The 25,267-nt window shown below is 38.0% G+C and overlaps 1 protein-coding gene across 9 annotated transcripts in view; it reads right to left on the bottom strand.

Moving 5' to 3' along the window:
* NSD1 (nuclear receptor binding SET domain protein 1) overlaps positions 1–25,267 on the bottom strand; it is a 156,256-nt gene that overhangs the window by 7,306 nt on the left and 123,683 nt on the right. For 7 of the 9 annotated variants that reach the window (XM_032336894.1, XM_032336899.1, XM_032336895.1 and 4 more), the window contains 10 exons: positions 23,809–24,009; positions 22,289–22,468; positions 18,833–18,989; positions 16,774–16,979; positions 13,432–13,544; positions 8,289–8,558; positions 6,855–6,971; positions 5,664–5,805; positions 3,083–3,189; positions 723–927 (listed from right to left, as the gene is read on the bottom strand). In XM_032336894.1, coding sequence (XP_032192785.1) covers positions 723–927; positions 3,083–3,189; positions 5,664–5,805; positions 6,855–6,971; positions 8,289–8,558; positions 13,432–13,544; positions 16,774–16,979; positions 18,833–18,989; positions 22,289–22,468; positions 23,809–24,009 — 1,698 coding nt within the window. Of the gene's footprint in view, positions 1–438; positions 506–722; positions 928–3,082; positions 3,190–5,663; positions 5,806–6,854; positions 6,972–8,288; positions 8,559–13,431; positions 13,545–16,773; positions 16,980–18,832; positions 18,990–22,288; positions 22,469–23,808; positions 24,010–25,267 lie in introns of those variants that run through there. The other 2 variants (XM_032336900.1, XM_032336901.1) reach the window with 2 other exon arrangements.

Below are 25,267 nucleotides of genomic sequence, written 5' to 3' on the forward strand. Positions count from 1 at the left end.
ACCCCAAAGTCCTCTCTCTGCAATTCCTGGGAGCAGGCCTCTGGTAAAGCAGGCCTCAGCTAGAGCGGCTCCCTACTGCTTTCTTGCCCCCATCAACAAACCAGACCACCTATCCAAGTCCCCCAAAAAGTCTTCTAACGTCAATCACCACTCAAAAGTTAGTAGCTTCTGCAGCCACAAACTCTTGACACTTGATCTGCCCAAGAAGCTCTCATGTGTCAGCAGACCGAGCTGCCTCTCCTTCATAAGGGAGTGTGTAAAGGGAGCTAAAAAGGTGTCTAGTCCATGCCTCACTGACCGAAAAAACCCCAAACTCCATGCTGTCTCAACCTTTCTTTCTGTAGAAAGGAAACATGACTTCGTGGCCTTGAAGTCAGAAAACCTGGCTTTCAGTCCACCTCCTCCATCTACATGCTCTATTGTGACAAGTCATCTCACCAAACTGGACTCTCAGTTTCCTCATCTGCATCATGGGAAGGTGAAAAGGTCTCATCTTTATGGGTTGCTGGGAGGATAAAATAACATAACATAAATGTAAATAAAGTGCTTGACATATAATGAGTAAGTTTCTGTTCCCTTCTCTATAACCTAGGATTCCAAAGTCTTTATTTCCAGAATGAGAACATGAACCATACCCCCTTCAACACTATGCGTGGGAAGACAAAGGGCTCTGACAATTCTGGCAGAGAACGAAGACAACTCTACATGGATCTGACACCAACCTGCTGGTCGCTTGGTTAGATTTAGACAGTCAGCGTGGTAAACCTTCGGGCAGCCTGGCTTCTTACAGGAGACGAGCTGGCCAGCATCCCCACAGCTGAAACATTCATCCTCTCTCTCCTTCGTGATTTCACCCTGGGTCCTGCGCTTCCCCTGTTGCTTCTTCTTGAATTTCTTTGACTTTTCTTCTGTGGCAATGGGTTGATTCTAGAGGTCAGATATTGAGCAGTAAGCATTCTGTCGATATATTAGTTGTGTGATCTTGACCAGGTTAACTATCCTCTCTGAGCCTCAGTCTGTCCTCTGGGAAGAAACAGTCCTCATAGACTGTTGTAAAGACAAGAGAAAATGCAAGAAAGGCACCTGGCACATCATAGGTGCCCAATAAATGGTTGGGTTAATTCTAACTTTTCTATCAACTACTCCTGCCACCTGAATGAAATAAAAGAGGGAAAAAACCCTTCTTTTTATTAACACATAAGGCTGGTGTTGAAGGTTATCCTTTCATTAAGTTTTACTTTTATGTTTGTCTAGGTGTGTATGTTTGTGTGGGCACACACATTTCTTTATTCAACAAACTGTCACTGAACACTTAGTAAGAATCATATGCTAGGAAGGCACAGAAAAATAATTCATGGCCCTTGACCTCAATAAGCTATGTGCCCTTCATCTATATCAAATTAGGTTCATATCCACTACTCCCCAAGACAGCAGGTCTCCTCCATGATCCCTGTAGCCCACCCTTGGTTACCAAACCCCATGGGTTTCACATTATTTATCTTGGACTAGAAACATCCACGATCAATCTGATCTATTACTATCCCTCAGTGATCTCCCATTTCTTAACTTCTGCCCTCAAATTTCTCTCTCACTGATCCATGTGTGAAATATTACATAAATGTTAAGGATGCAAAAACGGATATCCCTAGTGAATGTAATACCATTAAACCTGGGTTAAACTCAAGTTATTATTTTGATTTATAGGTAATAAACTGGACACCTTAAGGAACAAGACCATTTAACCGACTAAAGAAAAAAATCCTCAAATATAAACATAATTTTCCTTATTTATAAAAGAATAATTGGTGGGTGTTCACTATCTCTCTGTGTTTTTCGCTCAAAACAATTACTCCCGGGGTGCCTGAGTGGCTCATTCGGTTAAGTATCTATCTGTCTTTGGCTCAGGTCACGAACCGGGGTCCTAGAATCGAGCCCGATGTCGGGCTCTGCTTCTCCCTCTCCCCCTGCCTGCCACTCCCCCTACTTGTGCTCACTCTCTGTCAAACAAATAAATAAAATCTTAAAGAAAAAAAAAATTACTCCCCCTTTAGTTATTGGGTTTTGTGCTGATTTACATTTTTCAGTTCTTAACACTGACTTCTATAATCAAAAAAGCATAATGGGAAATAACCAACTTGAGTAACTATGTACTTTTCATCAAAACTAAACTTCACTTTTCAGTGTAATGTAACTTAGAAAATCTGGATGCATGTCCATTCATTACATAAAAAATTTAAGTCACGGGGCGCCTGGGTGGCTCAGTGGGTTAAGCCGCTGCCTTCGGCTCAGGTCATGATCTCAGGGTCCTGGGATCGAGTCCCGCATCGGGCTCTCTGCTCAGTGGGGAGCCTGCTTCCCTCTCTCTCTGCCTGCCTCTCTGGGACTACTTGTGATTTCTCTCTGTCAAATAAATAAAATCTTTAAAAAAAAAAAAAAAATTTAAGTCACTAAAGACAATGGTTGTCACTAAAGACTATGCAACAGCAAGGAAAAAGATTTTATAATACTTAAGGAATGTAGGATACAGATTCGTTAAGTAATTCTTTACAGAATTATAAGTCAGTTAAAATGCACATAAAAATTCAGGGAGTAAGAAACAATTCTTATACTTTATTAAGATAAGATTAAGGGTCCTATGTTTATCTACAGTGTTATACTACATTCAGAATCTTAAATTCAATATTGGATTTTTTGAGATCTTTAAAAAGACAAAGACAGGAAGAGAGAGACACAGATACCAAGAATCTAAGAAGCTTATTCAGAAATATGAGTGAGATTAGCTGAGACCAATAAAGACATGGGTAGTAACCTACTTTATGGCTTCCTATTTTATAGCTTTTGTAGCTAGAAAGTATCACCAATTAGAAGTCAGACTGTTAAAAAAAAAAAAATCAACAACACCTGTAGATCTGCTCTTGAATAACCAAACTGATCATCAGAATGCTTAGTTAAGTGCCAGCAGCCCTACTGACAACAATCCAATGTCATTATTCCAAAGAGACATCTTAAAAGAGTCAGCTGTGCCATTGGTTAGGGAGGGAGGACCACACCATTATTTCTAATGGAAACATGTGGAAGGTACCTTTGGCCTTACACCCAAAAAGCCACTGCAGTTTGGGGCTCCACATTTGCAAACAGTCTTTCCATTCCCAAGACATTCTAGGTTGTAGTTGAAGGTAAGTTCAGTGCCTGCATAAAAGACCATGAAAGTATTAATATCTACGATTTTAATTAATTACTTCTGTATTAATCACAAAGGATACGGACTTGCAAGAGAACAGATTTTTCAGAGGACAGAAGGGATTTATTAACTCTAATCCCACTATACTAATGAAATACAAATAATTCTAATCCTATAATATTATTAATAAGTTATTAATAAGCAAATACAACTTAATAAGAGGAATACCGATAATGGTTAACAAGAAATATTTAAAATAACCTTTACTATGGAGATGTTAATTATCCTAAGTTGTTTTTTATTTTCTAATAAATTCAGATCCAAAATATTAATTCATTACTAAAACAAACAACAACTCACTGTGCTAGGCACTGGGAATGCAAGTATATGAAGAAAACCTGTTGATCTGTGCCAAACCTAGCAGAACTTAAGGAGATGACATCTCAGTACAAAGTAATACTACAAAACTCTACACCACAGACTTGGGCCCTGGCTTTATATCCCTGTAAACACTATCAAGCTGGGTGATTTGAGCCCTGAATACATTTGTGAAACAGAGAAACCACCACCGTGCAAGCTTATTTAGAGAATATGACATAATGCACACAACCGTAATTTGTAAACTTTAAAAAAGAAATGTACAGATTTAAAGTACAAATTGTCCCCTTTCTCTCAAAAGTGCATCTTATCAAAACTAAGAGAGGAAATAAAACAAACAACCATTCAAATTCAAAGCACATTAAGGAAGGCCTAAAAAATACAAGAATTTTATGTATGACCCACCATTTATGTGTGAAGTGACAATTATTTGGTCAAAATGATCAAATCTTAGATCTCCCATTGCAGACTGACCTTTCTTCCTTCCATCAATGAGATAAACTCATATATATAGTTTTAGATCTAATATTGGATTACTATTTATTTATTCAGCTAAGCAAATTATAAAGCAACTGCCTTACATTTAGGGGTCCAAATGGTACAAAAACTAGACTTACTCACGGCCTGATGAGAGGTTCACACTGCAAGGAGTTTGCAGGAACTGAGACTGACCAAGGTAAGAGTAGGGTTCTGTCTCCCCTCTCACATTTACTGTGGAATTACTGAATGACAGGTAATTCTACTCATACTCCTCCTTTCTTATTAAGATTTGTGTGTATAGAGTGCCTGGGTGGCTCAGTGGGTTAAAGCCTCTGCCTCCGGCTCAGATCATGATCTCAGGGTCCTGGGATCGAGCCCCTGCATCGGGCTCTCTGCTCGGCGGGGAGCCTGCTTCCTCCTCTCTCTCTGCCTGCCTCTCTGCCTACTTGTGATCTCTGTCAAATAAATAAATAAAATCTTTAAAAAAAAAAAAATTTATGAGTATATAACTGAGTTTTCATTAATTTAATGTGTTTATAATACAACTCAACCATATACCCAAATATAAGGTGGCAGGATACTAGACATAACCTGCTGCTTACTCACAATCCACTATGTAAATGTAACTGCACAAGGCATAAATCAGAAGGTATTGCTGTACATAAAGGAAAGACTCATACCAATTTAGAAAAGAGCCCAAAATACAACAATCCTTGAGGCCTGCACTCATGGGGACGAAAGGGTGTTGGAGCAAAGATAAACAAAGGAAAAAAAAAGATAAACAAGGAGTATGACACTTGTGGTAGAAAGTATAACAGGTATTGAAGAGTCCATGAACATGGATGAGTAAAGACAGCAAGCTGAAAAGTTCTGATTCAGTCTGTCAAGGCTGTATCTCCACAGAACCCTGCATAGCACTAAGCATTCTGTCTAATTCCTCTCATCCCCACCATGCAGACTGGAAGTCAAGTGAGGACAAGAACAAAGTCTGTGAATTCCCGTACGATGCTACTTGAGATAAGTGAATATGGGGGAAGAGAGAAGAAAAATTTATGGCTAGAAATGGTAGAGGAATCCATCGCCATGGACAAAGACTAAAGTTACAAGTACAATTATGTTGAAAGCAGTCAGGAGAGACAGAAGAACCGAAGTCTTGGGCCTGGATAACATTTGAGTAACTAATACATAGGACACAACCCTAGGATGGTTAGAGGTGCCAGACCCAAGAATCCAAGTAACACCAGTATCTAATACTTCACTAACATTTTTAAAAGGATTAAACAGGATACTATGCTTGGAATGGTGTCTGGCAGTGGTTCCAGAGGCTGAGGGGAAAGAAAATGGGGAATTAGTATTTAATGGGTAGAGTTTCATTTGGGGAAGATGAAACGTTATAGAGATGGATGGAGGTGACAGCTGCACAACAGTGGGAATGGATCTACTGCCACAGAACTGGACAATTTAAAAAAATGGTTAAATGATAAACTTTATGTTATGTATATTCTGCCATACCATCATCACAACCAAAAATATTCCTTATTTCAGATTACAGGACATACAGGATTTTTCAATGATAAAACCTGAAATTCCTTTCTTAGCTCCAGAATCCTTAACTGATTCTTACCTGCTTTAATGTCACTCAGGGCAAAAAGACCAACACGGGTATCTCCATTCACAGACCATTTCTGTGTTTCACAGTTGGGCTGGCAGCAATGATTCATGAACCGAGCATAGTTTCCTTTGGGACCAGCATCAATGATTCGGTCCTAGAATTCCAAGAGATGATGCTCATTAGATGTTTCCTGTATGTTCTAACAAGCTACAGCTCCTTTTGTAAAGTTTGACAGTCCCAGGAGTGGTTCTCAAAGTGCAGTCACTAATCCAGCACTAGCACCCCATCTATTACTTCTTGGAAATACAAATTCTTGGGCTGCACTTCAGATATACTAAAGCAGAAACTCTGAGGTGGGGCCCAGCAATCTGTGTTATAACAAGCCCACTAGATAATTCTGATATATGCTGAAGTTTGAGGAACCAATGCCCTAGAAGTAGCAGATTGCCCTATCCTCTCAATTAGGTGGTCCTGAACCCTGGCTGCACATTAGAAATCAGCTAAGGTGTTTTTAACACTGACACTCAGACCCCATCCCAAATGAAGATCTGAACACCTAGAGGTGACAATCTCTTAAATTAAAGGGTTCAACTTAATAACTGTTCACAAAGTTCCACACCAGGAAAGAATTCTGTTACAACAGCCAACAGAAGGGGCCGAGGACTGCTAATAGACTTTAACATTCAGGTAAAAGGAAGAATGTCTGATACACAGAAAATAAACACTTTAGGCTACTGGAATTAGGAATGAGTCCCATATATAATCCTAGGCACTAATGAAATGAAAGTCATCAGCAAATTCCTGTGATTGAAAAGATGACTTGAGTTCAGAAGTTGAGTTCTACAATTTATTATGACCTTCTCAATGCACTAAATATTAACAAATCAGTTTCACAATCTGTAAAATAAAAGGGTGGAAGAATGATGACTTACTTGGCTGGCTCCAGGTTTTAATCTTATAGGAAAAATGCTAAAAAAGACGTAATACCCAACTTGTATTGGACAGTTCAAAAAGAATGCCAATAGCAGCTCTGTTGACTCTGGCAAGGGATGTATAGCCAGAAATGAGCAAATTTATCTACTCCAGAACCTTGACAAAGCAAACTCTATGAAGATGCTGTTTTGGCAGTGAACTACATGCTTACAAACACTATGGCTGGGACAATATCAATTTCGCAGTCTTGTAACGATGGAAACAACTTACTTTGTCCAGAGTAAGCATATAGAAATTAGTGATGTCATGTTCTTGGGCATAACGAATTCGAGCTCTGCACTCTTCTTCATCTATTAGCTCCCCCACATACTCATTCACAAATTCACCCTAGAACAAGAAACAGTTCTTAATGGCAAAAAACTCAACTTGTATTCCCAGATATACCTTATCTTTTAAAAAATTAAAGAAAACAAATCTCCAAAGCAGTTCACGTACATATACCTAGTCAATTTAACAAAGGTTTATTCAAGAAACATAAATATGATGCTTCAATTATTTGACAATGAAAAATACCTCGCCACTCCTATTACTGTCACCAGGACAAAGACTGGGATACATTGGACATTAGAGATCAACCAACACAGAAGCAGGTAAACTACTCTATGAAGTAGGGCTCCATTAAAATGGCGATATACATAGTCGATCCCTTTAAATGCCCCCAAACCTGAAAATCAGTTTTCATAAACTATGTTCCTTTTCCTTTGACTATGCCCTGCCTTCTGCCCTTCCACATTTTACACTACTGTCCTCCTGATTCACTGAGCTATAGTCATACTGGCTTTCCCTCAGGCTGTCTGCTTTGCCAGCAGTGCTTTAACACTCACCTATCTTGAGCCAAAAACTTCTTATACTTCAAATTCTCAAAACATTCTCTGAGTCAAAGCTAGTTTCAGGTCCTTTACCATTTACTGTATGCCTCTAGAATCCTTTTGAGCTTCCACACTGGGTGACTACTTGACCAATGTCTCTCCAGCTTAGAATGTAAACTTTATGAAAGCATGGACTATGCCTATTATTTATCACTGCATTTGTACCACAATGCCTGGCACACAGTAGATATGTAACAGCTACTGACCAAATTACAGAACAGCCAATATTCACATCATTTTCTACACAAGAACTTCAGTAAAATTCTTCAGAAAGCTTAACTAGAGTAAGGTTTAATTTATTAAAAGGTCAAAAAAGACTTACTCTACAAAAAGACTATATAATATTCTCTATTAGAAACTTGCAGGGCTTTTTAAGTTTGAAGTTGAAGATGTTACTGCACTTTTATTAGAGAAGGCCTAATCCTCTTCTTCGTTTTCCATGAATGAAAACTGATTTTCCCTTAGTAAAAACAGATTTTATTTTACTATGTGATTAACACCTCTGTATCACATACTCATTATCCCCGACCTCTTAACTACAAGTTCCAGGATTGTCACAAAAGAGCAAATAAAATCCTGGTAACTCTACGAATTTCACTTTTTCATCCTCATACGACATGAACGTGATCAATACTAAGGACTTTAGAGGTAAAGGAGACTATCCTCAAGCATCTAAACTCTAGAAAGACACAGCAGGACCCAAGAATAATTACCCATATTAAGCAATTGTAAAGAAGAAAAAAAAAATCTGGAAATCATGAAAAATTTTCTTCACCTTTTTAATATCTGTTTTTGTCCGGAGACCCCAGCCTCTCTGTAATGTGCGGAAAATTTCAACCTCTGGATACTGGCGCTTAGTGAAGCACTGGTTTTGGCAGCGTCCTCCAGCAGGACACACTGTGGGGTGGCACTCATAGAGCAGCATGCGATTGATGCACTCAGAGTCTATCCCACAGGGGTTATCATCAGTAGCTTTACAGTTGCAACGGGGAATTTCGGACAAGTCTGCAGTGAAAATCTGTACCCTGCCAATAGGACGGTTCACCTGCAGAAGAAACATGTATTACAGAATATCAGACTAGTCAACACAAGATAACTCAGGACCTATAAAAGTTAGGACTTCTCTTCTTTGAAGTTGCATGCAACATTTTACATGACTTGGAACTCAGGATATTATTCACAATAGCTAAATGTGGTACAAGTAATGGAATATTATTCAGCTTCAAAAGAAAGGAGATTCTCACATGTTACAACATGGGCAGACCTGGAGGACATTATGTTATGTGAAATAAATCAGTGACAAAAAGACAAATACCGTATGTATATAAGGTACTTAGAGTAGTGAAAATTGTAGAGGAAAAAGTAGAATAGTAGTTGGCAAGCAATGAGAGGAGGGGAGAATGGAGAGTTAATGCTTAATGGGTACAGAGTTTCAGTTTTACCAGATGAAAAGAGGCCTAGAGATGGATGATGGTAATGCATGCAAACATTATGAATGCATTTAATATCCCTGAACTTAATGTTTAAAAATGATTTACCTATTTTATCTATATTTCACTACAATAAAAAAATTGGAGGAAAAAAGATTAAGTCTGACATAAAACCTTACTTAATAAACAAATTATTAATCCCACAAAAAAATTTTAAAAATCACTTTATGAATATCATAATTTCAAAGCTGGTAGGCCAAGCGAAGTATATATAAACTGGATTTCTGCTATTACCACATGGTGGCGCCATGTTAGCTGTTACACTAAAAAAAAAATTTTAACTGGCAAATGGTTGACATGAAAATGTCTTTGGGTAACTGGGATTCCTCCCGTATGTGAAGAAATATTTTTAATATTTACTACCATAGTTTGAAATCTTTTTAATAGACTACAGCAATGTCACTCGTATTTATTCAGTAGTGGTGCTAGTACTAAAAACTACAGTGAAAATCTGGTGATAAAACATAGAGGTCAAAGAGCCTCTGTAACACTGAAGGTGTTAGCATTTTCCAAATGCTAGCAATGATGCTGAAGGAAAAAAAAAACATTCCACAACACAAATGCTGATTTGTGCACTATGAGAATGAGTCTCCCCTACCTGGTATTGGCGGCAACAGTCAAACCATGCATCAACAAAAACCCATCCCATACATAAAAATTGGCTTTTCAGGAATTTTGTGATTTTGACAAATCACTTCACTTCCAAGATTAGTGTGAGAATAAGAAATACATGTAAAAAGAAAAAGAAATACATGTAAAAAGACTACAGAGTCTACCAACCTCTTAAAACATGGCAGATAGTATAATTTTCTTTCTTTTAATATCCATTTAATTATTTGTCACATAAAATATTCTAGATTATCACATCCACTCAATCTAAAATCACTATGACTGGGGCGCCTGGGTGGCTCAGTGGGTTAAAGCCTCTGCCTTAGGATCAGGTCATGATCTCAGGGTCCTGGGATCGAGCCCCGTATCAGGCTCTCTGCTCAGCAGGGAGCTTCCTCTCTCTCTGCCTGCCTCTCTGCCTACTTGTGATCTCTCTGTCAAATAAATAAATATAATCTTAAAAAATAATAGTAATAAAATATGACTGGTGCACCTGGGTGGCTCAACTAAGCATCAAGCTCTTAATCTCAGGGTCATGAGTTCAAGCCTCGCATTGGGCTCAAAAATATAAAATACAAAACAAAATGAAGGGGTGCCTGGGTGGCTCAGTGGGTTAAAGCCTCTGCCTTCCGCTCAGTTCGCGATCCCAGAGTCCTGGGATCGAACCCCGCATCTGGCTCTCTGCTCGTCGGGTAGCCTGTTTCCTCCTCTCTCTCTGCCTACTTGTGATCTCTGTCAATAAATAAATAAAATCTTTTTGGGTGCCTGGGTGGCTCAGTGGGTTAAGCCGCTGCCTTCGGCTCAGGTCATGATCTCAGGGTCCTGGGACCGAGGCCCGCATCGGGCTCTCTGCTCAGCAGGGAGCCTGCTTCCCTCTCTCTCTCTCTCTCTGCCTGCTTCTCTATCTACTTGTGATTTCTCTCTGTCAAATAAATAAAATCTTAAATAAATAAATAAATAAAATCTTGATTAACAAGTTTTTTCCATCCTCTAAATTCCCAAACGGTTTCATTTCTAACATTTTAATTTTTGCTTCTTCTTTAACAATATTATAAAATCTCCAATCTGTCTGCAGAAGTATATTGTTCTCAAACCTGTTCTTGATAACACCTTACAAGGATGTAACTCTGCCAGATCTCTTCCCAGATACCTCAAAATACGGGCAAAAACTGTAGACGTCTTGAGGGTGCCTGGGTGGCTCAGATACTTAAGGGTCTGCATTTGGTTAGGTCATAATCCCAGAGTCCTGGAATGGAACCCCGTCGGGTTCCCAGCTCAGCGGTGAGCCTGCTTCTGCTGCCTCACTCTCCCTGCCCTAATAAATAAAAAAATCTTAAAAAAAAAACCACACACACAAAACCTGTAAACTTTCTGTTAATGGAGGAATACGCCTACCACATGCAAATGGAAGTCAAAATCCTGAGGAAAGCGAACTCTAAGGGGACAGAAGGTAAGGACTGACTCAATCACCTCAGACTGCAGGTCCTACACACAAGGCATTAGAATATAGATACCCGTTTCAAGGTATCTTTACCTGACCTCCCTCCCATAAAAAAGTTTCATTCTACTCCTTCTCTTTCTATAAAAAGATATATTTCTATCATTCTTTCTTAACATATGATCTAACCTATTATTAATCCCAAGTAAGTTTCTTGCCTAACATATAAACAAACAAACAAAACACATAGTTAAGAATATAGATACCTAAGTACAGTTAAATGCTCACTCTAGATCAGGGATTAACAAACATTTCCTAGAAAAGGCCAGACAATAAATAGTTTGGGTTCTGCAGGCTACAGATTTCTGGTGTGTGTAGCTCAATTCTGTCATTGTAGCATAAAAGAAGCAAAATAAATAAGCATGGATGTATGTCAAAACTTCATTTATGGACACTAATATTTGAATTTCATGTAATCTTCATTTCCCTGGAAATATTCTTCTCATTTTTATTTTTACCCAACCCACAGTAAGCCAGATTTGGTCCACAGACTATAGTTTTCTAACCCTTGTTCTAAACGTTTTTCCTGGAAACGTTATTTGTTTGTTTTTAAAAAGGTGGGGAAGGGGTATGGAGAGGAAAGAAGTTGGCTTCTAAATTCTGTGATTTAGATCAATTCCAGGAAGCTGTTCTCTCAAGGGCTTCCTATGCTTGAAGTGCTACTCTGAAATACCTCCCTTGCTGTTACCTGACACCTAGTACTGTGAGAACCAGATTCTTTTCCCCTTTTTGAGGCCTAACTACACTTAGAACTCTGTGCACTATGTTCTATCTCCATGCACAATAACTCCATTTAACTCTCAGTACACCACCACCATTTAGACCCAATTTTAAGTTTTGAGTATATTTTCTTCAGCAGTTTTATAAGGATGATTATTTTATGAGTTTTATTCTTTCTCAGAGGTCTTCTGAAGATCAAAGAGAAAATTCACTTTAAAAAAAAGAAATAAAGAAGGAAAAAAAAAAAAAAAAACTCCCTCATTCTATCCTGCAACTACCAAAAACATCCACTAAACCCCTTTAAAAAATCTAAGCTACATTATGGAATTTTAGTGTTCTTAATTACCTGTATCTCATAACATTTTACTATTTCATTGTTATTCAGTTACTAATTAGTGTTTTCCACCTTTACCAAAAGGCTAAACTAACAAGAAAACAGAGAAATAATGGTATCACAAAAGCTTATGTATGCAACAGTGAAATAGTGACACTTTAGTTTCTCTATTGCATTGCCCAAAGTATTAAATAACCTTTCCAGAAAGTATGAAAGATTAGAGATAACATCTTTATAGTATGCTTTTAGTAGGGTTGCTTTATTGAGGAAATAAAAATCCGGGGCACCTGCTTAAATTTGAATTTCAGATTTTTTTTTTTTTTAATTTTTTTAGTGTAAGTATGTCCCATGGAATACTTGGGATACACTTGATCACATTAGACTCTAAAGATGGTGGTGAAATTAATCTCTATGTGAAACCTCAGACTCTAAGACTTCAGAAACCCAAATATTAATGGGTACACTAACAATGAATTTCTATTGACAAAAATGAAATATGGTATTCTTATTCAGGAATGACATCACCACAAATATTCTACAATAAGAACCTGGGTAGTCTCACATTGTTAACAGAGCTAATAGTATTCTTTCATGTTTTCTGATGTTTGAACACTACAACTAACTTAATAAAACTCAGGTTTTTCAAAGAGTGGTTTTAGTAAATACTTACTAAAATATCTGATAAATTTGTTCATTATTCCTGTATTTTTACTTTTGTAAATTATTCATAAAAATGATTTAAAACATTAAAAAATACAAAGGGTCCACTGGACCCAGATGATAAATGGTGATGACTCTCATTAGGCACATCAGGGGTTAGGTACACCTAACACGAATTCTCCTGACCTTGGGAAACCTAATCATACTGGCTACCTAAAATATCTTTAGTATCAGACATTACCAAGAAGACTTACCATGTGTAATAGTCATACTATCTCAGGGCTATTTATCATTTTTTATCATACTTCTTGAATCCCCTTCAAACTGTAAGATGTTTCTTGTGCAGAGACTCTAATCCAGTCCCTTCTATAAGAAGACTTTCCAAGGCAACAGAAAAAGTTATCAACACACAACTGACTTTATATAAACTGTAGATAATGTGTGAGGAATAGTGCTCTGGAACTTTTTCTTATCTTCTTTCAAGTGCACACCTCTACCTAGAGCAACTGTACTTGTGCTTCCAATCCTCTCATGAACAAAACAGGAAGACAGCACTCTATAACAGGGTCTCTCTCCTGGAGAACAGTCTCCTGCAGTCTTTTCTCACCTTTATATGTTTGTAAGGCGGCGGTTTCTTGTCATTCTTTCGGTCTTCCTGCAGCTGCCTTAGCTCTTTCTGGGCCTTTAACTCCTCAAACCTTGCTGCAGCTTCCTGAAGAGCTAAGAAAACACACAGCACAAGTCACTTAATCTTGGGTGGAGTAGTTTTTTTTGTCTTTTTTTCCCCTTTAAAGTTGGAAAAAAAAAAAAATCCATGCTTTAGACAATAAAGTCAGCCAGCACTGGACTGCCTGGGTGGCTCAGTCAGTTAAGTGTCTGCCTCCAGCTCAGGTCATGATCTCAGGGTCCTGGGATCAAGGCCCGCGCACTGGGCTCTTTGCTCAGCAGGGAGCCTGCTTCTCCCTCAACACCCTTCCCCAGACTTGTGCTCACTCTCACACGCTCTCTCGCTCTCGGCGGGCGGGGGGGGGTGGGGGATCGGGCAGCATTATATGGAAAACTAAGACATACATATAACTGCTATTTTCAAGTTAATTTATAGTCCCCAGGGTATTCAGATATAGGATTAAGACAAAACACAATCTACTACTACACGGCACAATAAAAAGACTGCCATCTTCAGAGGAAAATTTAAAACAAAAACAAATCTCGCTAAATGATTTGAAAATGCCCACAAATAACATTTCCTAACGACAATGAGACTGTATCTGCTCAGCTAAATCACTGTAGTTCATTAAGCCTAATTCTTTCCTCAGTTCTGAACCTCCTGCCTCTAGACACATTCAGTCTTCTAGGTGCCAAATAACATGCTGCACTCCTCTGGAAGAAATTCAGAGTTGAAGTTTCCCTCTCCTTCTTGCCTAATTCTCTAAAGAGCACCTGTTCTATTCCTCTCCTAAGTTTCATTCTGTAAATATTAACTATTAGCTGTAATGATACACAGATCTTCATAGCTGATTAATATTCAAGTCCTTTCATATGTTTAAAAGACTGTAATATCTTAGAGTCCAACAAAATCTTAAGAGTCTCATTCTTTCCCATTTATAACAAATTTTTCATTCACTCTTTTCAAAAATTAATTCCCTGTAACCTAGATTAAAAAACTCTCAAAAGAACTCTAATTCTTCCCTCCTTTCCTCTCTGTAGCTTTCCCCATATTCTGTCAATTCTTTAAGAAAACATCTCCTTTGGTCCATATCCCCTTTTCTCCATTTTCCTGTTAAACATCTAACAGAGCTTTTGTTGCCTGGAATCCTCTAAATTTTTTGTTCGTTGTTTTTGTTTTTTAAATTATTACTCCTTTCTTCATTCTATTATTCAGAATGTCCTGACTAGTCTGTCTACTTAATGTCTATTCAAGTACCCATCATCCTCTCCACCCCAGGGACACTTCATTGTGACAAGCTTTTCTCTGCCTGGAACTACCAAAACAGTCACTTCACAGACATCCCCGGCCACAGCCTCTCATCTTCTATAGTTGTCAAACTCAAAGATTTCTAAAAACTCTGCTCTGACCACCTTTTCTGGCTAACAGCCCTGTGCTCCCCCAACCCCATCTTAAGCTATAACACACAGCTAGAGGTCATTCACTCAACATGTTAGATTTAATATATGTTTTTCCATGCGCTGTTTTCTTGTCAACATTTTCATTTGTTTACTTCTTCACTTTCAGTGTAGGAGTGAAGAGTTAGGATTCTGGAGCCTGATTGCTAGAATTTGAAACTTTCCTCTTCACTTACTGGCCCTGGCACCTTGGGGAAAGTATTTAAATTTTATGTGCCTCAGCTTCCTCATCTGTAAGGTAAGGATAACGACATCTAACTTAAACTGTTGTCACAAGGACTTAAAGCAGAAAACTAAAAAGGGCCTGGCAAACAACAAATGATAACGATTATTAAGGTTCACTCTTCAAAGTCACAAGGAAAAAAACCAACCCATGACTGCCTAACTCTGATCTCCAGCACAGTTTTGCTTCCTCTTGGTCTATTCCCACAGCATAGCATGCACAGTTCTGCCACAATACGCAAAGAGTAACACTTTGACTGCTTTCATCTGTATCCAATTCCCCCATAAAAACAAGTGTGTATTCCTTGAAGGCAGAGGCACCCAGCCAGCCTAGGGTTGAGGCATAGAAAGAGCAGAATCCCAGAGCTTCAGCAGGATCAGACCTGTGATATTCTCTACAACTCCACCTTCTACCCCAGCCTCTGTGGTGGCAGGCTGTACACAGGGTAAGATATTGGTTAAGTGGTCCCTGACCATCCAAGACCACAAGAGTCGAGAGCCAAGTTCCTATAGTGTTAATACTAATAACCTCTATCTACACAGAAACCACATGGCCAACAGGTGAGGACCTACTGAAATGACATTAGCAACAGAACCTTTGTGAAACTTGTTCCTATGGACATGATTCTCATTCCCCATACAGGAAGTTTCACCTGCTTAGAATTTTCATTGAATCTTCACCTTATGATAAAGTTTCACCTGCTTAAAATCTTCACCTAATCATACAAAATCTACATACCTCAAAGTCCAAATATATTCGAGTAACAACAGATACCTATACTGCCTTTCAAAGGACAGCTAAAGGAAGAAGATAATTATCACTGATGGGATACCAACTATGTGTTTTGTTGGCTGATGCTTTTATTTACTCACTGAATTCTCAGAACAACCTTACTCATTATGTAAGAGACTGAGGCTCATACTTGACTCAACTCCTTCTACCCCAAATGTCCCCTGACTACTTCACTGCTAGGCCAGCTTTAAAAAATCTCTTTTGATTCAGAACATTTATGCTTTGACTTTCACTATTTTATTTTGCTCTATAACTTCTCTATAACTTCCGTGGAACAAACACAACTCTACTAGAGATTCTGACTCTTGTCTAACAAACCACAGAGCTAAAGCTATAAAGTAATTCCAAAGTTCCAGTACTTGGTAAGATGCTGAGAAAATACAGGGATGCCTGGGTGGCTCAGTCGGTTAAGCTTCTGCTTTCAGCTCAGATCATGATTCTGGGGTCCTGGGATTGAGCACCAAATCAGGTTCCTTGCTCAGCAGGGAGCCTGCTTCTCCCTTTGCCTGCCACTCCCCCTGCTTGTGCTCTCTCTCTCTTTGACAAATAAAAAAATAAACTCTTTAAAACAAAACAAAATGTTGAGAAACCAACTAGTGAGATAAAAACCTCCCTAAAGGAAATTCCTGCTATATAAAGGCAAAGCTAAAAAATAATTATGCAGATCAACTTTCCTGTAAAATCTTGTAGTTGCCCCAGAGAGAAGAACACAGCTGCTAATGGAACATACGTGAAATCTAATACACAAAAGAATAGATATGTGGGCAATAGAGGTCTGTGTTGGCCTGCGAAACAAAAGGATAAAGTTACCTTTTTTGTATGTCCCATCCACTCCTTTGCCCATCTTATCCTTGCTGCTCACATCCCCCTCCATATAGGGAAAGACTCGGGCCTGATGCGTCCACAGATAGTCATTAGACCCAAAGAAGAGCACAGGGAACTCGCCCACATCATGTCTCATCTTATCAATATTGGAAGGTACAGCTCGAGGATGGCAGATCTCAGCTGGCCACCACCTGGGAAAGGTGAAAATAAGGAAGGAAATCTTGAAGAGAGTCTAAGACACTAGGAAAATGACCTATCTCTTAGGACATGAATAAGGAATGGTCCAACCCAGTGCATTTTTACAATCTAACTAGGGAACAATGAGTAATATGTGCTAAAAACCTGAATGGCCACCCTCACAGATGTGCTCCCATAGACACTTTTTAGACCCAGTTACTTTAAGGAAATTATAAAGGAAATAATAATTAACAGTAAATAATAATTATCTCATATAAGATAGAAACACAGCTTTGACTATAATGTTCACTTAAGTATTATCTATAAGAATGAAAACCTGGAAACAATCTAAATGCTCAAAATTTAGGGAATGATAAAGTTACTACAGAATATGATACAATGAAATACAATTTGGCCTTTTTTTTTTTTTTTTTAACTTGGACAGAGAGAGAGAGAGAAATCACAAATAGGCAGAGCAGCAGGCAGAGAGAGAGGAGGAAGCAGGCTCCCCTCTGAGCAGGGAGCCTGATGCAGTGCTCGATTCTGGGACCCTGAGATCATGATCTGAGTCAAAGGCAGAGGCTCAACCCACTGAGCCACCCGGGTGCCCCTCAATTTGGCCTTTAAAAAGGAAAAGTTTCATTAATTGTGAGGGGTATAGAAAAATGACCCTCCCCCCAAAGACACCAAGAAATGCCTTTGAAAATAAAATAAAAAGCATGCAAATTTATGCTTTACATCCACTTTAGAAAGATAACTTGGTATTAGCTAGTTAAGCTGGAAACCCCTATTCCTAGAAAAACTGTGCATGTAAACTAAGGAAGATCGACAAAATGCTCATAGTCCAAAGAGGAGAATGGATAAAGGAACTGCACTATATTTTAAGACTATATCAAAAAGAAATGTAGAGGGGCGCCTGGGTGGCTCAGTGGGTTAAAGCCTCTGCCTTCGGCTCAGGTCGTGATCCCGGTGTCCTGGGATCGAGCTGTCTGCTCTGCAGAGGGCCTGCTTCCTCCTCTCTCTCTCTCTCTGCCTGCCTCTCTGCCTACTTGTGATCTCTGTCAAATAAATAAATAAATAAAAATCAAAAAAAGAAATGTAGAACAGCAAAGTGTGAACTAGAGTACTGCACTACTACAAATCTCAGGAGTGTAATAGTAAATGAGAAAAACAAGCTGCAGGAAAATACAGCAAGAATTTCTTTATGAAAAGGTCTACAACATGCAGAACAAAACATTATACATGTGGTAAACCATTACAGCAAGGCAAAGGAATAAAAAACACAAAATGCAGTATAGTGGTTACCTCTAGGGGTGGGGAGAAACTGGATTCAGTAAGAGTCATGGAGGGAGCCTCAAAAGTACCAGCAATATGATATTTCTTTAAATGGGAGGTTCAATACACAGATGTTCCTTTCTAATCCTTTTAAATCATGCATGTCATGATATTCTTTTATATATTCTATGTTCAATAAAAATAATTTTAAAAAGGAAAAGATACAAAACTGAGTATTAATATAAGGCCAATTATTTTGAGGGTACATGCATTGGTGTGTCTCCAAATAAATATGCCAAAATGTTAGCAATGTATCTTCCTTGTTTATTGTGGGTTTATTTTCATTAATGAATTTTCTACAGAGAATATGTATTATTCCCATATTTACAAAACATAAAAATGAGGTCTTTTTCTTATAATGGAAAATTAATGGGCAGAGAGGCTGACCTTGCTTAATCAGAAAAATTATTAAAAAAAGAAAGAAAGAAAGGAAAGAAAAAGAGTTAAGCCCTGTATCCAAAGCACTGGATCCAAAACAACAGAAGACGGGATGGTAAAAGAATCAGTGCCAGTCTCCTTCATGCTCGCTCACCTGTATCGTCCAACTTTTACCCAGACAATTTCCCTGTAATGTGGTTTTTTGCCTGCCTTACAATCATTGCAATACCAGTTTCCTTCAGGGATATCAATGTTCAGGCACTCCCGATGAAAAGCAGCAGGGCAAGAATCACAGCACAAAAGGCTGCCTCCTGTGGGAATCAAAAAATGTGGCACTCAGAATCACAAGGCAGCACACAATGACCCAGCTGAAACGGCTTTTGCTCCTAAGCAATTATTTATCTCCGAGCGAAGGGCTTAGTAATTTAGTTATTCAGAAAGACTTTTCTTCATGAGTACTTCGCCCCTCTCCAATATTCCTGTGAACCACAACCTTGAGGGTTTGTTACATTCACAGCAAATAAACATGAGATCCTACTGACAAAATTAGGTTAGGGCAGTGGTCAGAAGTCAAATATGTGCATAATACACATTTCTTTCTCTTCACTAAAAGACAATAAACTAAATTCTCCACAATATACAGTAAATAATCACATCTATCTGAAGACTAAACAAATGAATAAATGGCACAGTAATGTTTGCCACTGAAGTCATGCCCGTATGGTTACTTCCTTCCCCCTTTTAAAATTACTAACTCTTTAATCTTTTTTATGTTTTGCACTCTGATACCTATGGGCTCTTTTCAGATTATCACTTATGAACTCTCTAAAACACATATATTAAAAGGACACTGTTACATTAAGGTATAATTATCAAAATGTTAGAACAAGAGATTATAGCTACATATGTCTCTTTGTAATACAAAAGTAAGATCTAGCAATAACAATGATTACAAGATACTTTAAGATATCTAAACTGAGGGGCGCCTGGGTGGGTCTTTAAACCAAAAGCCTCTGCCTTTGGATTAGGTCATGATCTCAGGGTCCTGGGATCAAGCCTCGCATTGGGCTCTCTGCTCAGCGGGGAGCCTGCTACCCCCCTCTCTCTCTGCCTGCTTCTCTGCCTACTTGTGATCTCTGTCACATAAATAAATAAAATCTTAAAAAAAAAAAAAAGATATCTAAACTGAAATATCTGTGATTTTCAATGGTGATAAAAATTACAGGTACTAATGTGGTTTGTTGCCTAAACTTCAGTTAAAGTTCTCCCCCTCCATGGAGGTTTTCAGACACCAGGATAATTAAATACATTGCAATGACAATGAATTTTCACTTGAAGATTTTTCAAGAGTGACTCAATTTATATATCTGAAGCTGAAATCCATTGTTGCAGACTATAAAAATTTTCATTTAAAGATGATTCATATTTAAGGAATATAATAAATACCCTATTATCTTATGCCAGAAATGAGCATGTTTCAAAGTCTTAGCAAAGTGTATGTCTACATCCATCTGGGTTTTACTGTGCCCATTTTGCCTCATAATATCTTATAAAAAATTTAAAGTTTTATGACCCCATCCTACCCATGCTAACTTTTTTCCTTTTCTCAATCATCTATAGCTGGCTCTTAAAATAAGCTTTGGGGTGTTTATTTTCTTGGGGCCAGGACTGTGTGCCTACGACCCAACTCCTTTTTAGTTACAGAAGCTTTTCTCTTATCTCTGCTGTATACTGTAGCTTGATTCAGTGATTTTTGGGGAAAAGACTTTTGCTACAACAACTTTAAACAACTTGTTTGCTCAATACATATAACCTGTACGCTCTGCTCTGAAACTCGTATTTAGCTACTCCTGGGCATTTTGTAGGATGAGGTGAACAATCTTAGCATGGGATGTAAGAATGATGCAGAGTCCATAATTTATCTGACCCAGTAATATACCTTCTAGAACATCTCCTATTTGTGCTTAGTTATTGCAGCTGAGTCACAATCTAATTAACAGTATAGTCTGCAAACTACATGGACTTGGTAGAAAAATCTTCCTTTTGTTAAGTTGGCTTTCATTATACACTAGAAATATTTCATATACAAAAAGGCCTTTGTACTAGGCCTTAAAAGGAGGTTATACAGCATGAAAAGAAATCTACACGTAAGAATACCCACTGAAGAAAGGAAAAGGACAGAGCTGAGGGGAAATAGTGGCAAACAGGTTTGCAGGAAAGGACATGTGATTTGAGCTGAGAGAGAATATGAGAAAAGAAATCAATAGGATTTATCTGCATAGATGGATGGGAGGTAGGCAGGAGGGTTTATGGTGGCATATACACATATATATATATATATATATATATATATACATATATATATATATACATATATATATATATATATGAATATATATTAAAAGCCTAACACTATTCTAAAGAAGAACTATGTTTTAAGTTGAAGGGAAAAAAATATCAGTTTTTCTTCATCCACTTTAGAAGAACTTTTAGAAATTAATATCCTTAAGAGTGAAAAAACACTTTTATAGACATTCATAAATTCCTTCACTTTCCTTTTGTTCCATCTCTTTAAATTCATGACAAAATGATTTAACAAAAAAGAAACAACTTTATGATATAATACCATCTTCTAGAACTGTACACAACTATCTTAAGTAGTATCACTTAAAATTAAGCAATGGGTTTTTTTCTGATGGTGGGACTTGGGATGATTTATGATTAATTAATTAATCAATCATTTCCTCCATTTTTTATCTTTCCTTTCTCTCCAGATTTATTAAGATATAACTGATTTATAACATCGTTAAGGTTAAAGTATACAAAAGAATGACTAGATATGTGTTATACTGTGAAATGATTGCTGAAATAAGCTTAGGTAGAACATTTAACACCTTACATACTTAAAATTTTTTTCATTTTGGTGGCAGTGAGAATTTTTAAGATCTACTCTCTTTAGCAGCTTGCAAATATACAACTAACAGTACTGTTAATGACACTTACCATGCTGTACATTAAATCCCCTAAACTTGCCCATCTTCTAACTGGAAGTTTGCACTGTTTGATCATATTTCCCCATTTTTCAAGGACAATTTTATTTCCTTCCCCTTGTCTTTTCTTTATTGTTTCATTTGTTTATTATTATTTTTTTAAGGATCCATTTGTTTATTTGAGAGGATGTGTGCACACACGTGCATGCGCCCAAAAGTCAGGGAGAGGGAAGTGGGCACGGTAAGAGAGAAGTTCAAGCAGACTCCACGCTAAGCACTGAGCCCAAGGCAGGGCTCAATCCCACTGCCCTAAGATCACGACCTGAGCAAAAACCAATAGCGAGATGCTCATTCGACTGCACCACCCAGATGCCCTTCATTTGTTCATCATTTTAATAAAAATAAGGTAAAAACAAAACAAAATAAAACCCCTATTTGTGAAAAAAAAAAAAAAAAAACCCAAGTTTAAACGTTCTGTTGTCATTAATTCAGAACATTACTTCCCAATATTTCTCTGGTAGCAAAGTGAAGAAAATTATTTTTGATTGCAGTTAGAATACTGCAATCTCTAGTATTAATCTCTTTTTAGACTATTCATACATTAAGCAGTCATGTCTTACCTTCTGAGCATACAAAACACCAGCTAACATTAACATGCTCGTGATTTCTGCAGCCCCGCCTAGGTGTAAAGTGATTAGGGCAGATGATACTATTAGATGCAAGAATCTTCGACCCGGCAGCCAGGCAAAAGTCATTGGCATGGTATGCCACAGGGCAGCGGACACAGCGCATCAGACGACCTAAAATTAGGAGAAGCAGGAAAACCAAGAGTAAAAGAGAAACAAAGATATTAAACATAAAAGCAACACGAGTTATTGAAATGTCTTTGTAAGCATTGAGAAAATGTCACTAGTAGAACGAAGCACTACTAGGACAAGGGATCGTAAAACACACAACTCACTATGAAAAAGCTCAGATGGGAGCTATGTGATAAGCTGCCACAAGGCATCAGATCTCACAAATGTTAAGTGAGCCTACCTCACCAAAGAAAGCCCTATTCAATCCATTGCCCTGACTCCTAGGAAACCTGGCATCAGCCTCAAATTAAATAGGGGAGATGTCACAACCTGAATAAAAGACCAGCTAGGAGAAAGACCATGCTTGCTTTCAATGCCTGGTACTACTATGTGATTCTTAAAGCCTGAATTTTTAGGTGAATGAACCTTTCCAACCCTTCCAGATAAAATATGTCCTCTCTTATACAGCACCTACTAAAAACCATTACCAAACTACAATAGCAATTGAAAAGGAGAAGATAAGCTAATGGTTAAACTATAATTTTGATCAAGCAAGTGAAATTACTGTACTTAAGACTGATGAGATCTATAGGCTCAGGAACTCATATTACAAAACATACTGCCAGTCTAATTAGAAGAAAACATACTGCCAGTCTAATTAGAAGAAAAGTCAAAACACTAGTAATTTTCCTGTTTGATCCCCTATGGGAGAAGCAGGGGCTCTTTGGGCATATAAGCATTTAACAACAGACACACAATATTTGGGTTAGGAAAAATTAGTAAGAGATCCCATTATTACTAAACAGAAATGACTGTTTTCCCAATTGAGAACAGACTTAAAAGCTTAACTTTGCCTATATACCCACAGGCACTTCTGGAAACCTCAGCTCTATAAAGCAGGAAAGAGGTTCCAGAATTGAAGTTTCCAATTTAAAAAACAAAACAAATTAACACACAAAAAACCCCCTCAATTCTGCCCTAAATTTATGCATGAATAATATTACACCTGACAACCACAGATATAAAGGATCCACAGGAAAAGAAAAGTACTTTAGTCTAGTGGAGTAGAGAGGGGGAAATTTACAGCAGAATACTTTCTTCAACTAAAGAACACATAAAATCCAAGTATTTGAAACCACCACATAACAATAGGGCTCCAAAGAATACAATGAGGGAACTGCTGGATTATTCCATTATTTTCCCCCCTCTCACATAAAATACTGGTACTCTGACAAAAGCTAGAGAGGCCATGAAGAGACATGCCCATACAAAGCATCTGGAAATACATGTTACCAATGAAAACAAGGTTCTGTAATTAGAAACCCATGGTAAGAAACCCATACCTTTAGATGCAGAAACACTGGCTGGATTAGCAGCATGACAGGTTATACAGATGTGGAGGGAGCACCGGAAGCCCTTGTTTTGCATGACAGTGGGTGGATACTTCTGGACACATTCTTCATGGTAAAACTTTCCACACAAGGGCAAAAGGCACCTTTTGACATCTTCCCCACTCTGCTTACAAACAAAACAGGTATGGATTCCTGGCAAACAAAAGAAGGTAATAAATTAACACCAATTCAAGAATTCATCCAATGCTAAACCATTAGACAAAAAGTTTATTAAGTAAACAATTCTGTACCAAGTTCCAATATGGAATTCCATGCAAATCTCCAACACCAGCTGCATGTCTTATAATTCAACTAAATTCTGAAACTATATAAATGGAGGTAACATCATATCCCACAGGTTAAGGACTCAATTGGGAAAGATGGCCTTTGCCCTTAACTTCAGATGCCAATCTCAAGTTCAGGTTGTCACCTATACTTCTGACTGGCGATAAATCAGAGGTTCCAATAACCTGCACTTCTTAGGTTTGATTAATTTGCTGGAATGGCTCAAAGAACTCAGAGAAACATTTTATTTACAGGATCACCAGTTTATCATGAAAAGATAATACTCAGGAATAGCCAGATTGAAGAGATACACAGGGAAAGGTATGAGGAAAGGGTGGGGAGCTTTCATTCCCTCTCCAAAAGCAACACTTTATTCTGAATCTCCACACACAATCCAGAAGCTCTCCAAAACCCATTCTTCTGGATTCTGAAACCTCAGCGCATAGGCTGATTAAACCACTGGCCACTGGGGACTGACTCAACCTCCAGCCTCTGACACACTGCTTCCCTACAGATTAGCAGGGGGGAGAGGAGTGAGAGTTCTAGCCCTATAATCATAAGGTTGGTTCTCTTGGCAATCAAGGACCCATCCTGAGGTGTGTCTTTTATTAACATAGTCAAACACACACAAAGAACATCTTGGTAACTCTCACCACATAGGAGAGACCAAGGTTTTGGGAGCTCTGTGACACAAGCTAAAGACCAAAATATGTATTTCTTATTATAAATCACAATATCTCAATAAAGAACTTTGTAACAGACTGATCGGGCTGACAACAAGAACCTACCAAACAATTTTAAGATCATTATTAAGTGAGAACCTCTTGACAATATATGCTTGCTGATGTGACGCAATAGGAAGAACACATTACCTACAAAGCATTCCTGCCAAAAGAAAACTGATCTGAAATTAATCCAGCCTCTAGATCTAACTACAAGTTTCCAGGAAATATGGAAGATAGGGCAACAAGTTAAAAGGACACCTGAAAGATGTAATAAACCAAATTTGCAATGCAGAAAATTTAGAAGGACAAATGACTGTCAAAATAAATAAACAACATTAAAAAACAGGATGGAGGTATACTGTTGTAGATTAAAAGAAACTGAAGAGAAATATCAAAAAACA

This window comes from Mustela erminea, chromosome 3 (genome assembly GCF_009829155.1).
Source record: "Mustela erminea isolate mMusErm1 chromosome 3, mMusErm1.Pri, whole genome shotgun sequence".
NCBI classification, from domain to species: Eukaryota; Metazoa; Chordata; class Mammalia; order Carnivora; family Mustelidae; genus Mustela; species Mustela erminea.